The 17,459-nt window shown below is 46.7% G+C and overlaps 1 protein-coding gene across 2 annotated transcripts; it reads left to right on the plus strand.

Moving 5' to 3' along the window:
• Positions 1-159: 159 nt before the first annotated feature.
• Positions 160-17,211, plus strand: LOC138672782 (mitochondrial import inner membrane translocase subunit Tim22). Of its 2 annotated transcripts, XM_069761138.1 has the most exons (6): positions 160-204; positions 1,393-1,450; positions 9,559-9,854; positions 12,721-12,917; positions 15,686-15,758; positions 16,855-17,211. In XM_069761138.1, exons 1-6 carry the CDS (start codon positions 180-182, stop codon positions 16,929-16,931), a joined length of 726 nt encoding a protein of 241 aa, XP_069617239.1. In that variant the 5' UTR covers positions 160-179; the 3' UTR covers positions 16,932-17,211. The 2 variants fall into 2 exon arrangements, with proteins under 2 accessions (XP_069617239.1, XP_069617241.1); XM_069761140.1 differs by lacking the exons at positions 160-204; positions 1,393-1,450 and adding an exon at positions 9,447-9,484.
• Positions 17,212-17,459: the final 248 nt, after the last annotated feature.

Raw genomic sequence — 17,459 nt, forward strand, 5'->3', positions numbered from 1 at the left:
CCTCCCCCTCTCTCGCCTCCGCACTCTGCTGGGCCCCGCAGCATCCTGGGAAATGTAGTTTTATTGACCTTAATATAACAAACCAGACACAATCCAGAACTACATATCCCAAGGTAGGAGACAACTAGCTTATTTTTGGGGACTGTTGTCTTTGCTATGACGACGACCTGCGCCCCCACATGTCCTTGCAGAGCTACAATGCAGGTTTAACTCGTTCATGGAGCCTCCTTGTGTGTGAGGTGCAGCAGCTGCGGAGATGAATGCAGCTCTGTGCAAAGGCAGAAATAAGCTGCTGTGACTGGCACCAGGAGTGACAGTATGGAGGGACATGGGTGCTGGGGACAGACTGCAGTGGAATGTATGGGAGGTGAATGGAGGACCCTGGCCCTGGGATTAGTGGGTCACATGTATGGCACTGTTTATGGGGGGCTTGCTGGACATTTTACTGTAATAGCAGAAAAATTATTATTGTTATTATACATTTTTATAGCTCCATTTATTCCATGGCGCTTTACATGTGAAAAGGGGGCAAATATAGACAACTACATTAAACATGAGCAAAAGACAAGGCACACAGGTATATAAGGAGAGAGGACCCTGCCCACGAGGGCTCACAGTCTGCAGGGGATGGGTGAGGATACATTAGGAGAGGGTAGAGCTGGTTGTGCGGCAGTTCAGTAGGTTGAGGATCACTGCAGGCTGTAGGCTGTCGGAAGAGGTGAGTCTTCAGGTTCTTTTTGAAGGTTTCTATGGTAGGCGAGAGTCTAATGTGTTGGGGTAGAGCGTTCCAGAGTATGGGGGAAGCACGAGAGAAGTCTTGGGTGCGGTGGTGGGAAGAAGAGATGAGAGATCATGAGAGGATCGGAGGTTGCATGTAGGTTGGTACCGGGAGACCATGTCACAGATGTATGGAGGAGACAGGTTGTGGATGGCTTTGTATGTTATTGTGAAGGTTTTGAACTGGAGTCTCTGGGCGATAGGAAGCCAGTGAAGGGTTTGGCATAGGGGAAAGGCTGGGAAATAGCAGGGGGACAGGTAGATTAGTCGGGCAGCAGAGTGTAGGATGGATTGGAGTGGTGCCAGAGTGCTAGAGGCGAGGCCAGAGTGTAGGAGGTTGCAGTAGTCAAGGCGGGAGATGATAAGGGCATGCACTAGTGTTTTTGTGGTTTCATGGTCAAGGAATGCGCGGATTCTGGAAATATTTTTGAGTTTGACACGGCAGGAGGAGGCAAGGGCTTGGATATGTGGCTTGAAAGAGAGGGCAGAGTCGAGGATCACTGCGAGGCATAGGGCGTGTGGGACTAGGGAAAATGAGCAGCCATTGACATTGATGGATAGGTCTGGTAGAGTGAGATGGGGAAAGATGATGAATTCTGTTTTGTCCATGTTCAGTTTTAGAAAGCAAGCAGAAAAGAAGGCTGAAATCGGAGACAGACATTGTGGGATTTTGGTGAGTAAGGAGGTGAGCTCGGGTCCAGATAGGTAGATAAAAATAATATAATTATACACCAATAATAATGATACAGGGATAATGATAATAGAGTAGTAATGATAAAAATAATATATACACCAATAACGATAATACAATAAAAATGCAGAAAATAATGATAATAATACAAGAAAAAATAACAACAAATACAACAAAAATCAAGATAATAGTATAATAAAAATGCATAAAATAATAATACAATAATAATAAAACCTGTGGTGTATTTACAATCAAACAGCGATGATAGGATGAGGGATTGTATGCTTATCACCGCGTTTATAGTGAAGTAACGAATATTCAGATCTGATGGACCATTCATTAGATTTTCTGTATATTTTCTCTGGTTGCTAAGTTGCTATTTGCTATAATTGTAGCACTAGCAGTTTACTTAAAGGGGTTGTCCGGTCAAAACCGATAAGTATGCAGTCACTCTGTTACTGCAGACGTTCGGACCCCCCATACATGGGAACTGAGGGTACATATGAGTTATACATACCCCAGGCCAGTTAGCGTGGCCTCACTGTCCATACATTTGTCACTGGACAGGGAGCGGCCTCAGCTCTATAGAAGTGTATGGAGCGAGGCCACGTCCACTGCCAGGGATATGTATAACTCAAACATACCCTAGTTCCCGTGTCTGAAACCGGCAAATCCGCACAGCGCACAGTGCGTGCACTGGGGGTGGGGGGGGGGGGGGGTCCATAAGTCTGCAGTCACACAGAGTATACATTCCCAGAACCATCATCAGTATATGAATACACCACCAGAACCACCATCAGTACATGAATACACTACTAGAAACATCATCAGTACATGAATACAGCACAAAAGGCATCATCAGTACATGAATACACTACCAGAAACATAGTATATGTATACGCCACCAGAACAACTATTAGTATATGAATACTTACCAGAACCACCATCTGTACATGAATACAGCACCAGAACCACCATCATTACATGAATATGGCACCATAACTGACATCAGTATATGAATACATCACCAGAACAGTCATCAGTACATGACTACAGCAACATACTTCAGACAAGGATCAATTGCAATATCATGCGATATACAATACGATGTATAAATGCCATTGTGTCACTTAAACCTGCAACTCCCTGTATGACCTTAAAGAAGCACTCTCACAAAAAATATAGCCTAAACCTGTGTGAATGTGTATGTAGTGTAGTACTGTGTAGGTATATTAATATACTTACTGATTGCCGTCTTCTCTGGTGTCCAGAGCCACTCTGATCCTCTTCTGAGATATGCAACAAGTTCTAACAGTCTAGGTCACGGAAGTGAAGAGCTGGAAGTGACTTCTCCATTGCTAATCTATGGAGTGATAGAACGAGGCGTTTACAATACAAGCCTATGGCGCGCATCAAAACGAATTTCATAGACTTATATTGTAATAGTAACCTCCAGATCACGCATAGAACCCTGATTGATCTGGAGAGTCGGAACTTCAGTCGCGTGACTCAGAAGAGGACCGGAGTAATGCTGATCACCGGAGAAGACATATATTAATACAGCTACACTACACATTCACATAGTATTAGCCTAAAAAATTTAATGGTAGTGCTTCTTTAACAATGGAAGGGAGATGATGGAAGTTGTTGTTGCCATCTATAATCAAACTGCTGACCACACACAGAAGCCACACTACTGATTAGACACCGGCAGAAGCACCATTAAACAAAGAGCAATTTAACTTTTGGTAGATGTTTTATATACTTTAGGCCCTTTAATTCTCAGCAGATCGGTGGTCTTTGGGTCTTGTGACCTCCACGGATAACACAAAAGACCTCTCAGAAGTGGGCTGTTTTGGGAGATAGTAGCCTATGACTTTCTACCGTATCTGTACTTTGTTAGGAGTGCTCTTCTGTCTCCTAAGCTGATCATTTCTAAGAGGTATGTTGAGTGATCAGTGAGGGTCTCAAGAACTCGTTTCCAATTACCGTATATACTCGAGTATAAGCCGACCCGAGTATAAGCCGACCCCCCTAATTTTGACAAGAAACTGGGAAAATTTAATGACTTGAGTATAAGCCTAGGGTGGAAAATGCAGCAGCTACTGGTAAATTTCAAAAATAAAAATAGATACCAATAAAAGTAAAATTAATTGAGACATCAGTAGGTTGTGTTTTTGAATATCCATATTGAACCAGGAGCCCCATATAATGCTCCATAAATTTCATGATGGCCCCATAAGATGCTCCATAGACACATTTGCCCCGTATAATGCTCCACAAATACGGATTATTGCCCCATAAGATGCTCCATATCATGCTGCACATGGCCACATAAGATGCTCCATACAGATATTTGCCCCATATCATGCTGCACATGGCCACATAAGATGCTCCATACAGACATTTGCCCCATATGCTGTTGCTGCGATTAAAAAAAAAAAAAAAATGACATACTCACCTCTCAGGCCCCCGACACTTGCTATATTCACCTGCTCCCCGTTCCACAGCCACCGGCCACCGCTCTGTCTTCCGCGTCCTCTGCACTGACTGTTCAGGCAGAGGGCGGCGCGCATACTAATCGCGTCATCGCCCCCTCTGACCTGAGCGTCACTGCAGAGGACACGGAAGACGCAGCGGTGGCCGGTGGCTGTGGAACGGGGAGCAGGTGAATATCGCGTACTGCGTTATACTCGCCTGCTCCTGGTGCGGTGTCCCTGGTTCTCCGGCGCTGGCTGCTTCCTGTACTGAGCGGTCACATGGTACCGCTCATTACAGTAATGAATATGCGGCTCCACCCCTATGGGAGTGGAGTCGGGTCCATATTCATTACTGTAATGAGCGGTACCATGTGACCGCTCACTACAGGAAGAAGCTGCCGACGCCGGAGAACCAGGGACACCGCGCCAGGAGCAGGCGAGTATAATTAGACAGCCCCCGCTCCCCCTCCCCTGCCGACCCCCGGGTATGACTCGAGTATAAGCCGAGAGGGGCAATTTCAGCCTAAAAAAGTGGGCTGAAATTCTCGGCTTATACTCGAGTATATACGGTATTTGCCTAAAATTTAAGGACCTAAAGCATGTTATAAAAAAGTTCCAAAAGTGTAGCTACTAAAGTTGCATTTATACTGTGACAATTAAACAGGAACCATTCATACTGCCCCCATACTATTACTACATTTGAATAAGTTAGGCTATGTGCACACGTCAGGATTTCTTGCAGAAATTTGCTGAACAAAACCGGACATTTTCTGCAAGAAATCCGGATGCGGATTTTTTGTGCATTTTTCCGGATGTTCCCAATGCAATAATAAAATGGGAAATCTGCAAAAAATCCGCAAAATTAATGAACATGCTGCGGTTTTTTTCACGATGCATTTTTTTTCACGGAAAAACATATGCAGAAAAATTGCGGAATGCATTATAAATGATGGGATGCATATGTATGCGTTTTTAAAGTGTTTTTATAGCAAAAAATCCGGAACACGTGCACACAGCCCAAGGCCGGTTTCACACGTCAGTGGCTTGGGTACATGAGGTGACAGTTTCCTCACGTCCCAGAGACATTGACACACATAAACACATTAAAATGAGTGTGTCTCTGCAGATGTCAGCGTGTTTTCACCGACCGTGTGTCCGCGTGCAAAACACGGAGACATGTCAGTGTTCGTGGGAGCGCACGGATTACACGGACCCATTAAAGTCAATGGGTGCATGTAAACGCGTACCGCACAAGGATGGCGTCCGTGTGCATTTTTAAAGTCATAGGGTTAAAATTGCAACAAACTGTTTCAAAACACAGACACGGACACACGGGCAGCACACGGACGAGAAACAGGGACACACGGATAGCACACAGATGACACACGGATGGCCTATGTGCACACACGGACAGCTCCGGGACCGTTTCTTCCGGTACCGGAAATATCTGGACATATGAGACTGGCCTAACTTGTGTTTTTAAGGGGTTAAATGATTTTGGGCCACTGATCTCACATCATTACATATGCATACCTCCCAACCGTCCCGAATACAGCGAGACAGTCCCGATTTTGAGAGTCTGCTCCGCCTTCACGGCTGGGACCTTACTTTTCCCACACTGCAATGTGAGCCTCAGCCCTCCTCCCGCGGAGCCGCACACCACATATATGGCTGCTCTGTGCGCACAGGACCTGTGATGAGGTCACAGGAGGGGAGGAGTCAGGGGTCACATGATCGGGGCCTCCGTGCATGCAGGACTCTGCTGTGCCGTCATGGTTCTGGATGGGGGTAAGTTTATGTGTGAGGTCAGGAGGGGTTTACAGTGTGGATGTAACAGAGCCGCGTGTGTACGAGGTGTACGGCGCGGAGCCGTGTGTGCAAGGTGTACAGAGCGGAGTCGTGTGTATGAGGTGTACGGAGCGGAGTCGTGTGTGTACGAGGTGTACAGAGCGGAGTCGCTTGTGTACGAGGTGTAATAAATGGAGCCGCGTGTGTACGAGGTGTACGGAGTGGAGCTGCGTGTGTACGAGGTGTACGGAGTGGAGCCGCGTGTGTACGAGGTGTACGGAGTGGAGCCGCGTGTGTACGAGGTGTACAGAGCGGAGTCGCTTGTGTACGAGGTGTAATAAATGGAGCCGCGTGTGTACGAGGTGTACGGAGTGGAGCTGCGTGTGTACGAGGTGTACTGAGCGGAGCTGCGTGTGTACGAGGTGTACGGAGCAGAGCCGTGTGTACGAGGTGTACAGAGCGGAGCCATGTGTGTGTACGGATCAGAGTCGGGTGTGCATAACTCCCAACCGTCCTGGAGCCATAGAGGTTCAAAATCTGGACTGCCCGCTGTCCCGGCCGGCATCCTCCTTTTCCTGCATGGCCTCAGACCAAATGTACCGCCGCTTTAAACTGCTAGCGCGATCGCTAGCTGTGTCGGATTGGAGCAGATATTGCTCCTCGCTCTGACACTGACTGGCACAGGAGACACGGAGAGGTCTTTATCAGTGGCGTACCGGAGCTGCAGCGACGTGACCAGTCAGTTGCGCGGCTGGATGACATCATTCAGCGCCGCAGGAGAGGAAGCTGCTGGCTGCTGCGAGGCACAGTATAGAAGTGTTAGATTACTGTGTAGCAGTGGTATTGTGGTACAGTGTAGCAGTGTTAGATTACTGTGTAGCGGTGGTATTGTGGTACATTATGGCAGTGTTAGATTACTGTGTAGCGGTGGTATTGTAGTACAGTATGGCAGTGTTAGATTACTGTGTAGCGGTGGTATTGTGGTACATTATGGCAGTGTTAGATTACTGTGTAGCGGTGGTATTGTAGTACAGTATGGCAGTGTTAGATTACTGTGTAGCTGTGGTATTGTGGTACTGCATGGCAGTGTTAGATTACTGTGTAGCGGTGGTATTGTGGCACAGTATGGCAGTGTTAGATTACTGTGTAGCGGTGGTATTGTGGTACCGTATGGCAGTGTTAGATTACTGTGTAGCGGTGGTATTGTGGTACAGTATGGCAGAGTTAGATTACTGTGTAGCGGTGGTATTGTACAGCATGGCAGTGTTAGATTACTGTGTAGCGGTGGTATTGTGGTACAGTGTAGCAGTGCTAGATTACTGTGTAGCTGTGGTATTGTGGTACAGTATGGCAGTGTTAGATTACTGTGTAGCCGTGGTATTGTGGTACCGTATGGCAGTGTTAGATTGCTGTGTAGCGGTGGTATTATACAGTATGGCAGTGTGAGATTACTGTGTAGCGGTGGTATTGTGGTACAGTATGGCAGTGTGAGATTACTGTGTAGCCGTGGTATTGTGGTACCGTATGGCAGTGTTAGATTACTGTGTAGCGGTGGTATTGTACAGTATGGCAGTTAGATTACTGTGTAGCGGTGGTATCGTGGTACAGTATGGCAGTGTTAGATTACTGTGTAGCGGTGGTATTGTGGAACAGTATGGCAGTGTTAGATTACTGTGTAGCGGTGGTATTGTGGTACAGTATGGCAGTGTTAGATTACTGTGTAGCGGTGGTATTGTGGTACAGTATGGCAGTGTTAGATTACTGTGTAGCGGTGGTATTGTGGTACAGTATGGCAGTGTTAGATTACTGTGTAGCGGTGGTATTGTACAGTATGGCAGTGTTAGATTACTGTGTAGCGGTGGTATTGTGGTACAGTATGGCAGTGTTAGATTACTGTGTAGCAGTGGTATTGTACAGTATGGCAGTGTTAGATTACTGTGTAGCGGTGGTATTGTGGTACAGTATGGCAGTGTTAGATTACTGTGTAGCGGTGGTATTGTACAGTATGGCAGTTAGATTACTGTGTAGCGGTGGTATCGTGGTACAGTATGGCAGTGTTAGATTACTGTGCAGCGGTGGTATTGTGGTACCGTATGGCAGTGTTAGATTGCTGTGTAGCGGTGGTATTATACAGTATGGCAGTGTGAGATTACTGTGTAGCGGTGGTATTGTGGTACAGTATGGCAGTGTGAGATTACTGTGTAGCCGTGGTATTGTGGTACCGTATGGCAGTGTTAGATTACTGTGTAGCGGTGGTATTGTACAGTATGGCAGTTAGATTACTGTGTAGCGGTGGTATCGTGGTACAGTATGGCAGTGTTAGATTACTGTGTAGCGGTGGTATTGTGGTACAGTATGGCAGTGTTAGATTACTGTGTAGCGGTGGTATTGTGGTACAGTATGGCAGTGTTAGATTACTGTGTAGCGGTGGTATTGTGGTACAGTATGGCAGTGTTAGATTACTGTGTAGCGGTGGTATTGTACAGTATGGCAGTTAGATTACTGTGTAGCGGTGGTATTGTGGTACAGTATGGCAGTGTGAGATTACTGTGTAGCGGTGGTATTGTGGTACAGTATGGCAGTGTTAGATTACTGTGTAGCGGTGGTATTGTACAGTATGGCAGTTAGATTACTGTGTAGCGGTGGTATCGTGGTACAGTATGGCAGTGTTAGATTACTGTGTAGCGGTGGTATTGTGGTACAGTATGGCAGTGTTAGATTACTGTGTAGCGGTGGTATTGTGGTACAGTATGGCAGTGTTAGATTACTGTGTAGCGGTGGTATTGTGGTACAGTATGGCAGTGTTAGATTACTGTGTAGCGGTGGTATTGTACAGTATGGCAGTGTTAGATTACTGTGTAGCGGTGGTATTGTGGTACAGTATGGCAGTGTTAGATTACTGTGTAGCGGTGGTATTGTGGTACAGTATGGCAGTGTTAGATTACTGTGTAGCGGTGGTATTGTGGTACAGTATGGCAGTGTTAGATTACTGTGTAGCGGTGGTATTGTGGTACAGTATGGCAGTGTTAGATTACTGTGTAGCGGTGGTATTGTACAGTATGGCAGTGTTAGATTACTGTGTAGCGGTGGTATTGTGGTACAGTATGGCAGTGTTAGATTACTGTGTAGCAGTGGTATTGTACAGTATGGCAGTGTTAGATTACTGTGTAGCGGTGGTATTGTGGTACAGTATGGCAGTGTTAGATTACTGTGCAGCGGTGGTATTGTGGTACAGTATGGCAGTGTTAGATTACTGTGTAGCGGTGGTATTGTACAGTATGGCAGTGTTAGATTACTGTGTAGCGGTGGTATTGTGGTACAGTATGGCAGTGTTAGATTACTGTGTAGCGGTGGTATTGTGGTACAGTATGGCAGTGTTAGATTACTGTGTAGCGGTGGTATTGTGGTACAGTATGGCAGTGTTAGATTACTGTGTAGCGGTGGTATTGTGGTACAGTATGGCAGTGTTAGATTACTGTGTAGCGGTGGTATTGTGGTACAGCATGACCCATTTTTATAGTAAGCGGTATGGTTATTATTGTGATCCTGCGCAGTGGGATGCACGTCACGTGACGCTAGAGACCTGTGTGCTCAGCTGCCCGGCATCGCGCATGCGCACACATCGCTCCTACAAAGCAGCTGCCTGTGCCTGACGCATAGGGGCGGGGCAGCAATCACGTGATTATGTGACGAATCTGCCGGTACGGTGAATAAATGTGCAGACTGCTCTCGTGGCAGCGGGTGGCCGGTAATTCCTGGGCGGCATTGTTGCTCATAATCACTGAGATCTGTTCACCTATTTTTATTTGTTTTCTTAATTAGTGTGGAAAGTGCGCTGCGGAATCTATCACGTGTGCGGACTGTCATGGCGGCGCCCGGTGGAAGCACAGTGCTGACCCCCGGGGCTGGGACTCCGTCCTCAGCAGCGGCTCCCGGGGATGGTACATTGCAGTACAGCCTGATACTGGAGCACCTGGTTGGGGAGAAGAGGAGACCGAAGGATGTGATTCCCGGGGGCCTCGGGGGATTCCCGGCGCCGATAAAATCGGATGAGCAGAAGATGATGGAGCGGGTGATGGAGAGCTGCGGCTTCAAGGCAGCCCTGGCCTGTGTGGGCGGTGAGCGGACTGTCGGCAGCAGTCACATCTAGTTATAAGTGTGGTCTGACCCAATTAGCCAATGAGGGTCCAGCTTCTATCCTGTAACTGGCATTGTTGAAATGAAAGCAGCTCTGTCATTGGTTGCCATGGGCTAAACTGTGGTGATTGGTTGTTGCTAGGTGATAACTGAGCAGCAATGGCCTGAACTCCACAGATAGAGAGACGCAAGTAATTGTGGGAAAAAGCAGTATTTCTGCGTGTGTGAACATGGCCAACAGGGATGTTCCAGATATAAATGTTTTTTTTTTGTTTTACCCTATTGATTTACATATGTTAAAACAATAAATCTGCTGCTTCTCCCCCTCCCTCTTCTGTGCTGCTGCCCTGTCCTTTGCTTACAGGCTGCGGTGCCCTCACGACTACAGCAGGCGATCAGTGGGCGTCCTCATCGGCAGCACCATTCAGCCCAGTGATTGGCTGCAGCAGATATGTGGGCAGTAGATGTGATGTCGCTGCAGGTGGAGGCGACGAGGAGGGCGAGAAATAGCAGGTTTATTGCTAGTAACACGGGCTAGCTGATAGTTAAAAAAGAAATAACCCCACAGCCTTAAATCTCTTAAGGATTGTCTGGTGTTAAGCTCTAAATCTGCGGTCACTCACTGACTCCTTACACTGCCGGGATCCTCCAGTATGTGATCTGCACACTTACCGCCACATTCCAACTAGATGGCCGCACACGTCTAGTCTGAATGTGGCCGGGATTCTGCAGATCACACACTTGCAGTCACATGACTGCCGCTCCTTGTGCTGACACCGGAGGATCCTCACGGTGCGCTCGATGTGAGGGATTCAGAAGTCTGCAGACTTGTAGCTTAACACCTTACAACCCCTTTAAATTCATCTTGTGCTACAATACATAACCAAAAGAGTAGAAATTACTAGGAGGAGCTAGAAGTGGAGCCCTGCAGGCAGCTGAGCTTGTTTTATGATAACATTAGTGAGAGTGACTGTGGACTTATTGATATTGACCAGACTACCCCTTTTAAGTAACTTACCTTTATTTAGGGGCATGACCGGTACCAGCTGAAAGCACCTACAGTGGGCCTCTGAGCTTTAGAACTGGACCAGGGAGCAATGGAAGACGTTGGTCCAGTGCGATGAGTAACCTCATAGAGCGCATGGATGGCCGGATTCTTGTCCATTTTTTTGGGGACAAGATTGTACTAAGCTGCGGCAAGGGAGAGAGGAGGCAGGGAGAAGCTCCCGGCAATGTTGGGCTAGGATCCAGGGTGCCCCAGCAGTCCTGTGGGTGTTACATTGACATGTACCTCCTATCTACAGACTGTACAGACCAAGCACAACCCATTGTGGCGGCGATGGCTCCTGATGGCAGTGGTTTCTTTCTACAGGATAATGTCCCTGGTAAATTGTCCAGGTGAAGAACACAACAGTGATCGAGGTGGTGACTTCAGATTCCCCAAATCTCCAGTTGAACAGCGACTCTCCATTCTTTGATGCTGCGGCTTCACTATCTGACCCCAGGCTGTGCTACTCGTCCTGACTCTCTCTTCATCAGAGAAGCTTCAGGTGTTTCTCCTCTGGTTGGGGGGGATTTGTTTGTCTGCCAGTGTCTTAACCCTGTACCACCTAATAGGTTAAAGGGGATCGTCCAGGACTAAATTATTTTTTACAATGAGCAGCTACTACCTGCCCGTTCTACCCGTCTCAGAGTGATTAGTGACCGCTCCTGCTGGCGATTCAGCTGCTCCACGTCAACAGAGCAGCTCTTCTCCTTCTTGTGATCTGCTCTGTTGATGGGGCGTGACTGCCGACGTCATTTGGATTGACAGCCGGCTCACTGCAGTTATCCAGCAGGAAGTTGGCTGTGTCAACAGAGCAGAAGAGAAGGCACTGCTCTGTTCATAGCAGAAGCCGCAGAATCGCCGGAAGGAGCAGTCTGTGACCGCTGTGTCGGTGGAGGTTTGCGCTGGGCAGAAATGCAGGTAGTTCTCAACAACCTGCCTGTTAGTTCTTAGTCCAACAGTAAAAAAAAAAAAAAATGAATATAGTCCTGGATAACCCCATTAAATAAAGTTATGCCTGTGAGAGGCAGGATGCAGTGGCAGTAACAAGCACTGACTGACGAGGGTCCAGGGAGGCAGCAAGTTCTGTACATTACAAACATGACGACTATATCAGGCGCTCTGGGAAAGTACTAGTGATGAACATGTCGCACACCGTTCTATAGGACAGTGTTACTAACATGGCCTCCTCAGAAATGATGTAGTGGACAGCACAGGGGGGCCAGGAGCATAATGTATTCTGTAGTGTGGTCACCAACCAGCAGGTTCCCACCAGGCCTCCAGCGGGCAGTTCTGCATCATTCATCCTACTGATCTGGGCTGTTTGAAGCCTCTGTGCGTTATTACCATGAGGCCAGCCATAATGATCCTCTATTATGTGTCATTTTCATCCATTTATTACGCCGGGCAATTTACCGGAGGAAGTAACCTGATCCTGTAGAGACAAAACTAATCATACATCAAAGAGCCTGCGGCGGCCCGTGTCACGGTACGGGGTCACTGAGCGGCTGTCCACACTGGGATGTAAGGGGGTCCGAGGACACGTCTCAGCCATTGCCCACTGTGTTTCTGCTGGATCGTGAGCTTATTGCACAGGGCCCACTGAGTTCCTGTGTTGTGCAGCTGGCGCTAAGTTAGATGTCCCATGGTCTGCCGGTACAAGCACTTTGCATAAGCACCTATGGGCGGCCATGGCTTCATTGTTGTTGCAAAAGTATAACTCCCATCATGCCCTGCCAACTGTGGCACTGACGACAATCGTCCAGTCATGCACCTATGATAGTATCTGCTTTCTCTTTCAGGTTTTGTCCTGGGTGGAGCCTTCGGTGTGTTTACTGCAGGTATTGATACCAACGTCGGCTTTGATCCTAAGGATCCATATCGTACTCCCACTGCCAAAGAGGTGCTGAAGGACATGGGTCAGAGAGGAATGTCCTACGCCAAAAACTTTGCCATCGTAGGAGCGATGTTCTCCTGTACGGAGTGTTTGGTGGAATCTGTAAGTCCATATCTGCTGTCAGACCTGTATTGTACGCTGTGTGATGGTGGCATTAATCCTCTGACACTGGGCGAAGAATGTCACCCACTAAGTTTTGTGAGCACATGAAAGATCTGTAGGATCGGCGAACGTTACGTGAGATTAGGAGAACCACGTGACCTCCTGACCGTTAGTCTACAAGCTCTGCGCTCTCCATGTCCCACCTCTGGTGTTGGAGGAGGATTACTTGCTATCAGCTTTAAGGGGAAAAAAAAAAAAAAAAAAGTTTACATGTCCTCGAAAGCCTCCTAAACTCGGCCATATTCCCAAACCTATGGTTATATTATTAGTTATGGTGGGAAAGAAAGGCGGACAAAAAGATGCCTCCAGGAAATCTCCTCTCAGATCTGAGAACTTGTCTGTACTTTGTCCGCTTACAGAAATTTATGGAAGAACCTGAAGCAAATAATCTTACATTTTCCACAAGATTTCTGCATGTAATTACGGAGGTTTGGTAGCGGTCAGATCGGGATCAGACTCCTGATGACCCTCACTAAGAAGCATTTAGAAAACTTTCTCCACCAAATGCATTTATCCCCTAGCTACACAGTGCGTGAAAAACGCATGATTACTAGAGGTCATAACTGATGGTGAAGGCAGGAGTCCTGAAGTCTCACGTCCACTTGCTCCACTAACTTTTATGGGTGACAGCTCGCGGAGACTTTCTGTCCGTATTGCATCTAGTTTTTTTTCGACATATTAGTCTCGAATTATACGACTGTAAACTGCAATGTCACTTTTTTTTAAAGAAAAAAAAGCCATTTCTTGCATTTCTGCAGGAAGCGGCTCCATCGGTGAATTGTTTCTCACAAGCAGAATAACTTCTAATAAATGAACTACGATGGCATGGACACGTCCTCCCTCTTACCTGTGAATTAGTTCCTTTTATTTGCCATCAGACATTGCCTCCTGGTATCCCAGGACTATATGACTGAGCTGCTGGACCAGATACCGGGATGAAAGCGGCACTTTATCTGGTCCGGAGGTGGCAGGTCCCAGCAGTCAGTACACACCTGTGACACATTGGCTGATCCTAGGTATATCGGCATTATCCGAGAAATCGCATGCGTGTATCATCCACTTCACTACGACTGGACCAGGGTCTGAAAGTCACTTATGGGGAACACATTTGAATGTCTGCAGGCAGCCAGCGGTGGACGCTGAGCCTCAGTAGGCGGTTTCTGTAGATTGCTCAGTGCATAACCGTAAAGCCACATTCACACCCTCAGTATTTGGTCAGTTTTTTTTACCTCAGTATCTGTAAGCCAAAACCAGGAGTGGGTGATAAATACAGAAGTGGTGCATATGTTTCTATTATACTTTTCCTCTGATTGTTTCACTCCTGATTTTGGCTTACAAATACTGAGGTAAATACTGAATGTGTGAACGTGGCCTAATCCTCTAATTCTGCATGTGCCATAGGTGGCTACGATGGTCCCATCACAGGACGCGGACATTTCATCTAGGAGCAATGTGTGCTCTCTCTGTTGGCTGATTCCAGCTATACGTTACATAATGGGGATGTGTGGGCTGATTTTAGTGTTACTGTTATTTTTAGCAAGTAATTACCAAACTGTGCCAAGGAACGGCCTGAAGTTACAGGGTTTGTCTATAGAAATGTTCAGTGTCAGCTGTGCCTACACACGGGAGACAATGTCACCCGCCGCTCCTAAAGTGAACGCGTCATTTCTCTCAGAAGCAGCTTCTATAATCCTTATACCGGGTGTCTAAGAACATATGGCCTAAACGGGTCAGTCCCTGAAATCTGCTGGCCACCCGTAGATACTCCTGATCATGTAAAGGTTTGGAGGGTCTACAGCCCATCACAAGCCAGGGTACGTCATCCCCATTATTAACTTGCTGCTGTATCAGGAAGACAATGTCATAGTGAGCATGGTATCCATTCTGCCGCCTCCCAACTCAAAAATATTTTCAGAATTTGTCCTTTTCTCAATACGAATCAACCCAAGTGTTAGTGCATGCCCTCATGATCTCACTCCTCGACTACTGCAATCCTCTCTGTGGTCTCTTGACTAACACATCGCTCTGGTCCGTCCTCAACTTGACCACCCGATTAATCCACCTTTCCAATCCCTTCACTGGCTTCCAAGTCCCCAATGAATCCAGCTGAAATGACTACAAATGACCTACAAGCCTCCATAATCTGTCTCCTCCATACTAACCTCCTGATACTTTCTCACATGTCATCTCCAGTCCTCACAAGCTTTCCTGCTCTTCTCCTCACTCATACATTCCTCCCGCAATCATCTCCCCATATTTTGCTGAGCGTTCCCCATCCTCCCTTCCTCATCCGAATCAGATTGTCTTCCATGATCGAAAACTCATCTCTTCATAAAAGCTTACAGCAATAAGTACACTGCCACCGCAGCACCATTGTAGCTGCTCCAACTCCGACCTACTGTCTCCCTCCTCCATACCCTATAGATTGTAAGGTAAGCTGGAGACGTTATTACAATGTGTAAGCGATGCCTTAGCATATAAAATTAAGATGTGAAGAGTTGGGCTTTCTAAATTTTAACAGGAGTGATCCTTTGTTCTCAAAGAAAGCAAGCTTCCGCCAGTGGTGTCTGGCAGCGGCTTATTCCCTTTTTCCGCATTGAGAACACATGGACGCCACACTTGTCATATACAAAGACTAACAAGATAGCTTTGGAATGGATAAGAAGCATCAAACTCTAATTTTCTGTTTTTGTTACTTTTCTCTATAGTATCGTGGAAAGTCAGACTGGCAGAATAGTGTAATTAGTGGATGTATCACAGGGGGCGCGATTGGATTCAGAGGTTAGTAGATAGTCATGTAATCAATAACGACTACACTAATTATTTATCTTCTTGAAACCCTTATTCAGGTTTTAGGGATGAAGAATGAAAAGAGAAGTAGTTGATAGGATGCTTCCTGCTGTTTAATGTTTTCCTGCAGAAGAAACGGTCCATGTGGAGAGGGATGAATACTCCGTGTCTCTCTGGGGGCAGCGCTTGGTCCTAGGAGGCCTCTGTATATGGAGGTGACATATGGCCTGGAGGAAACTGCTGAACCTTCTTATTAGCCAGCGACCAGTCCAATGAAGGACGTGTGCGACACTTGTCAGGCTTTCATTATAAGGGAAACTGCACCACAAGTCTTTACATGTCCTGATACATGTATACAGTTCAGTAGTGCGCACGCTCACTGCAGGCGGTCAGAATACGCTGGGCGTTAGACCTCATTCCTTGCATACAAGTGCGATCTGTGATTTCCTCAGATAGCATTCATACCTGTGATATTCTATGGTGCCATTCACATGTTCGTGATATTTTGCAGACCGAGCGGTCCGCAGAAAATTGGGGAGACATGATCAATTTTGATCCGAGGGTTGGATCCGAATCGGCAATGCAAGTCTATGGGTCTGTAAAAAAAACAAATAATAAATCTGACTGCACTCAGATGACATTGGAGTGCAGTTTAGTTTTAACGGACTGCCAGAGTGGAAAAGGTGGAGAAACTTTTTTTTTTTTTCACCTTCACATACAAGAAAAACTGATGATACTCTTAGCACAATAATTGGCTTGTTTTTCTCGTACGTAAGAAAATCTGTCATGTGAATGGACTGTTATAGGGCCACATTCATTGAGACACAGGATGGATACCATTGATTTACTGAAATGTGACTCTCCTAGAAGAGCCTACTCCCACACGGCATCAGCCTTGTAAAGATGGCGCATCCGGGTAGTGGTAGAGACTAGGGTCAGGTACTGGGGAGATGCTCCCCATCTGTGTAACCACTTGGTCATTCTGCGAGGAGATGGGTGAAAGTCATAAAGATGAAATGTAATCATTTGTCTGTATCCGATCTCTGTCCTGGCACTCGGAAGTAATGCGGCTTCTGTTCTCTTGCAGCCGGACTCAAAGCTGGCGTTATTGGCTGTGGAGGATTTGCTGCTTTTTCCGCCGTCATAGACTATTACCTGCGGTAGAAGCGGTTTGCAGCCAGGTGGCGCCACTCCACCATGGACATCATTGATGGGAACGCACAGGACTGAGGACGTCGGCCACTCTCTCAAGTTCTGGTTTTGTAGTGAAAATGTTCTACTTATCAAGAGTTTCCAAGAGCCAGTCAGAAACCCCTTGAGATTATGATCCACAGCAAAGAAATTATCTGTAAAGAAAGGTTTATTTTACCCCCAAACTTATTTATACATCTGTACATAGCATCTGTTTCTGCGGTGGAATTAAAGGAGACCTCCATGAAGAGAATCCTGGGGGCTGTGATTTGTCCTGCACGGATCATAGTAAAGGGTTTGTGGTTTTTCCATAAGAATTCATTTAATTTCCAAGTTCTGAAGACTGAAAAAGCTGAGGTCTAAGGATCGTCTCACAGGGCAATAAAATATTCAAGATTTCTATAAAGGTGGTGAAGTCCTGTTGTGTGCACAGTATGATCAGCTTCTCATACATCCTGTTTAATAGCAAAAAAAAACCCAGTGTGAATACAAAGGGTTCAA

Source organism: Ranitomeya imitator, chromosome 3, assembly GCF_032444005.1.
Source record: "Ranitomeya imitator isolate aRanImi1 chromosome 3, aRanImi1.pri, whole genome shotgun sequence".
Taxonomy (NCBI): domain Eukaryota; kingdom Metazoa; phylum Chordata; class Amphibia; order Anura; family Dendrobatidae; genus Ranitomeya; species Ranitomeya imitator.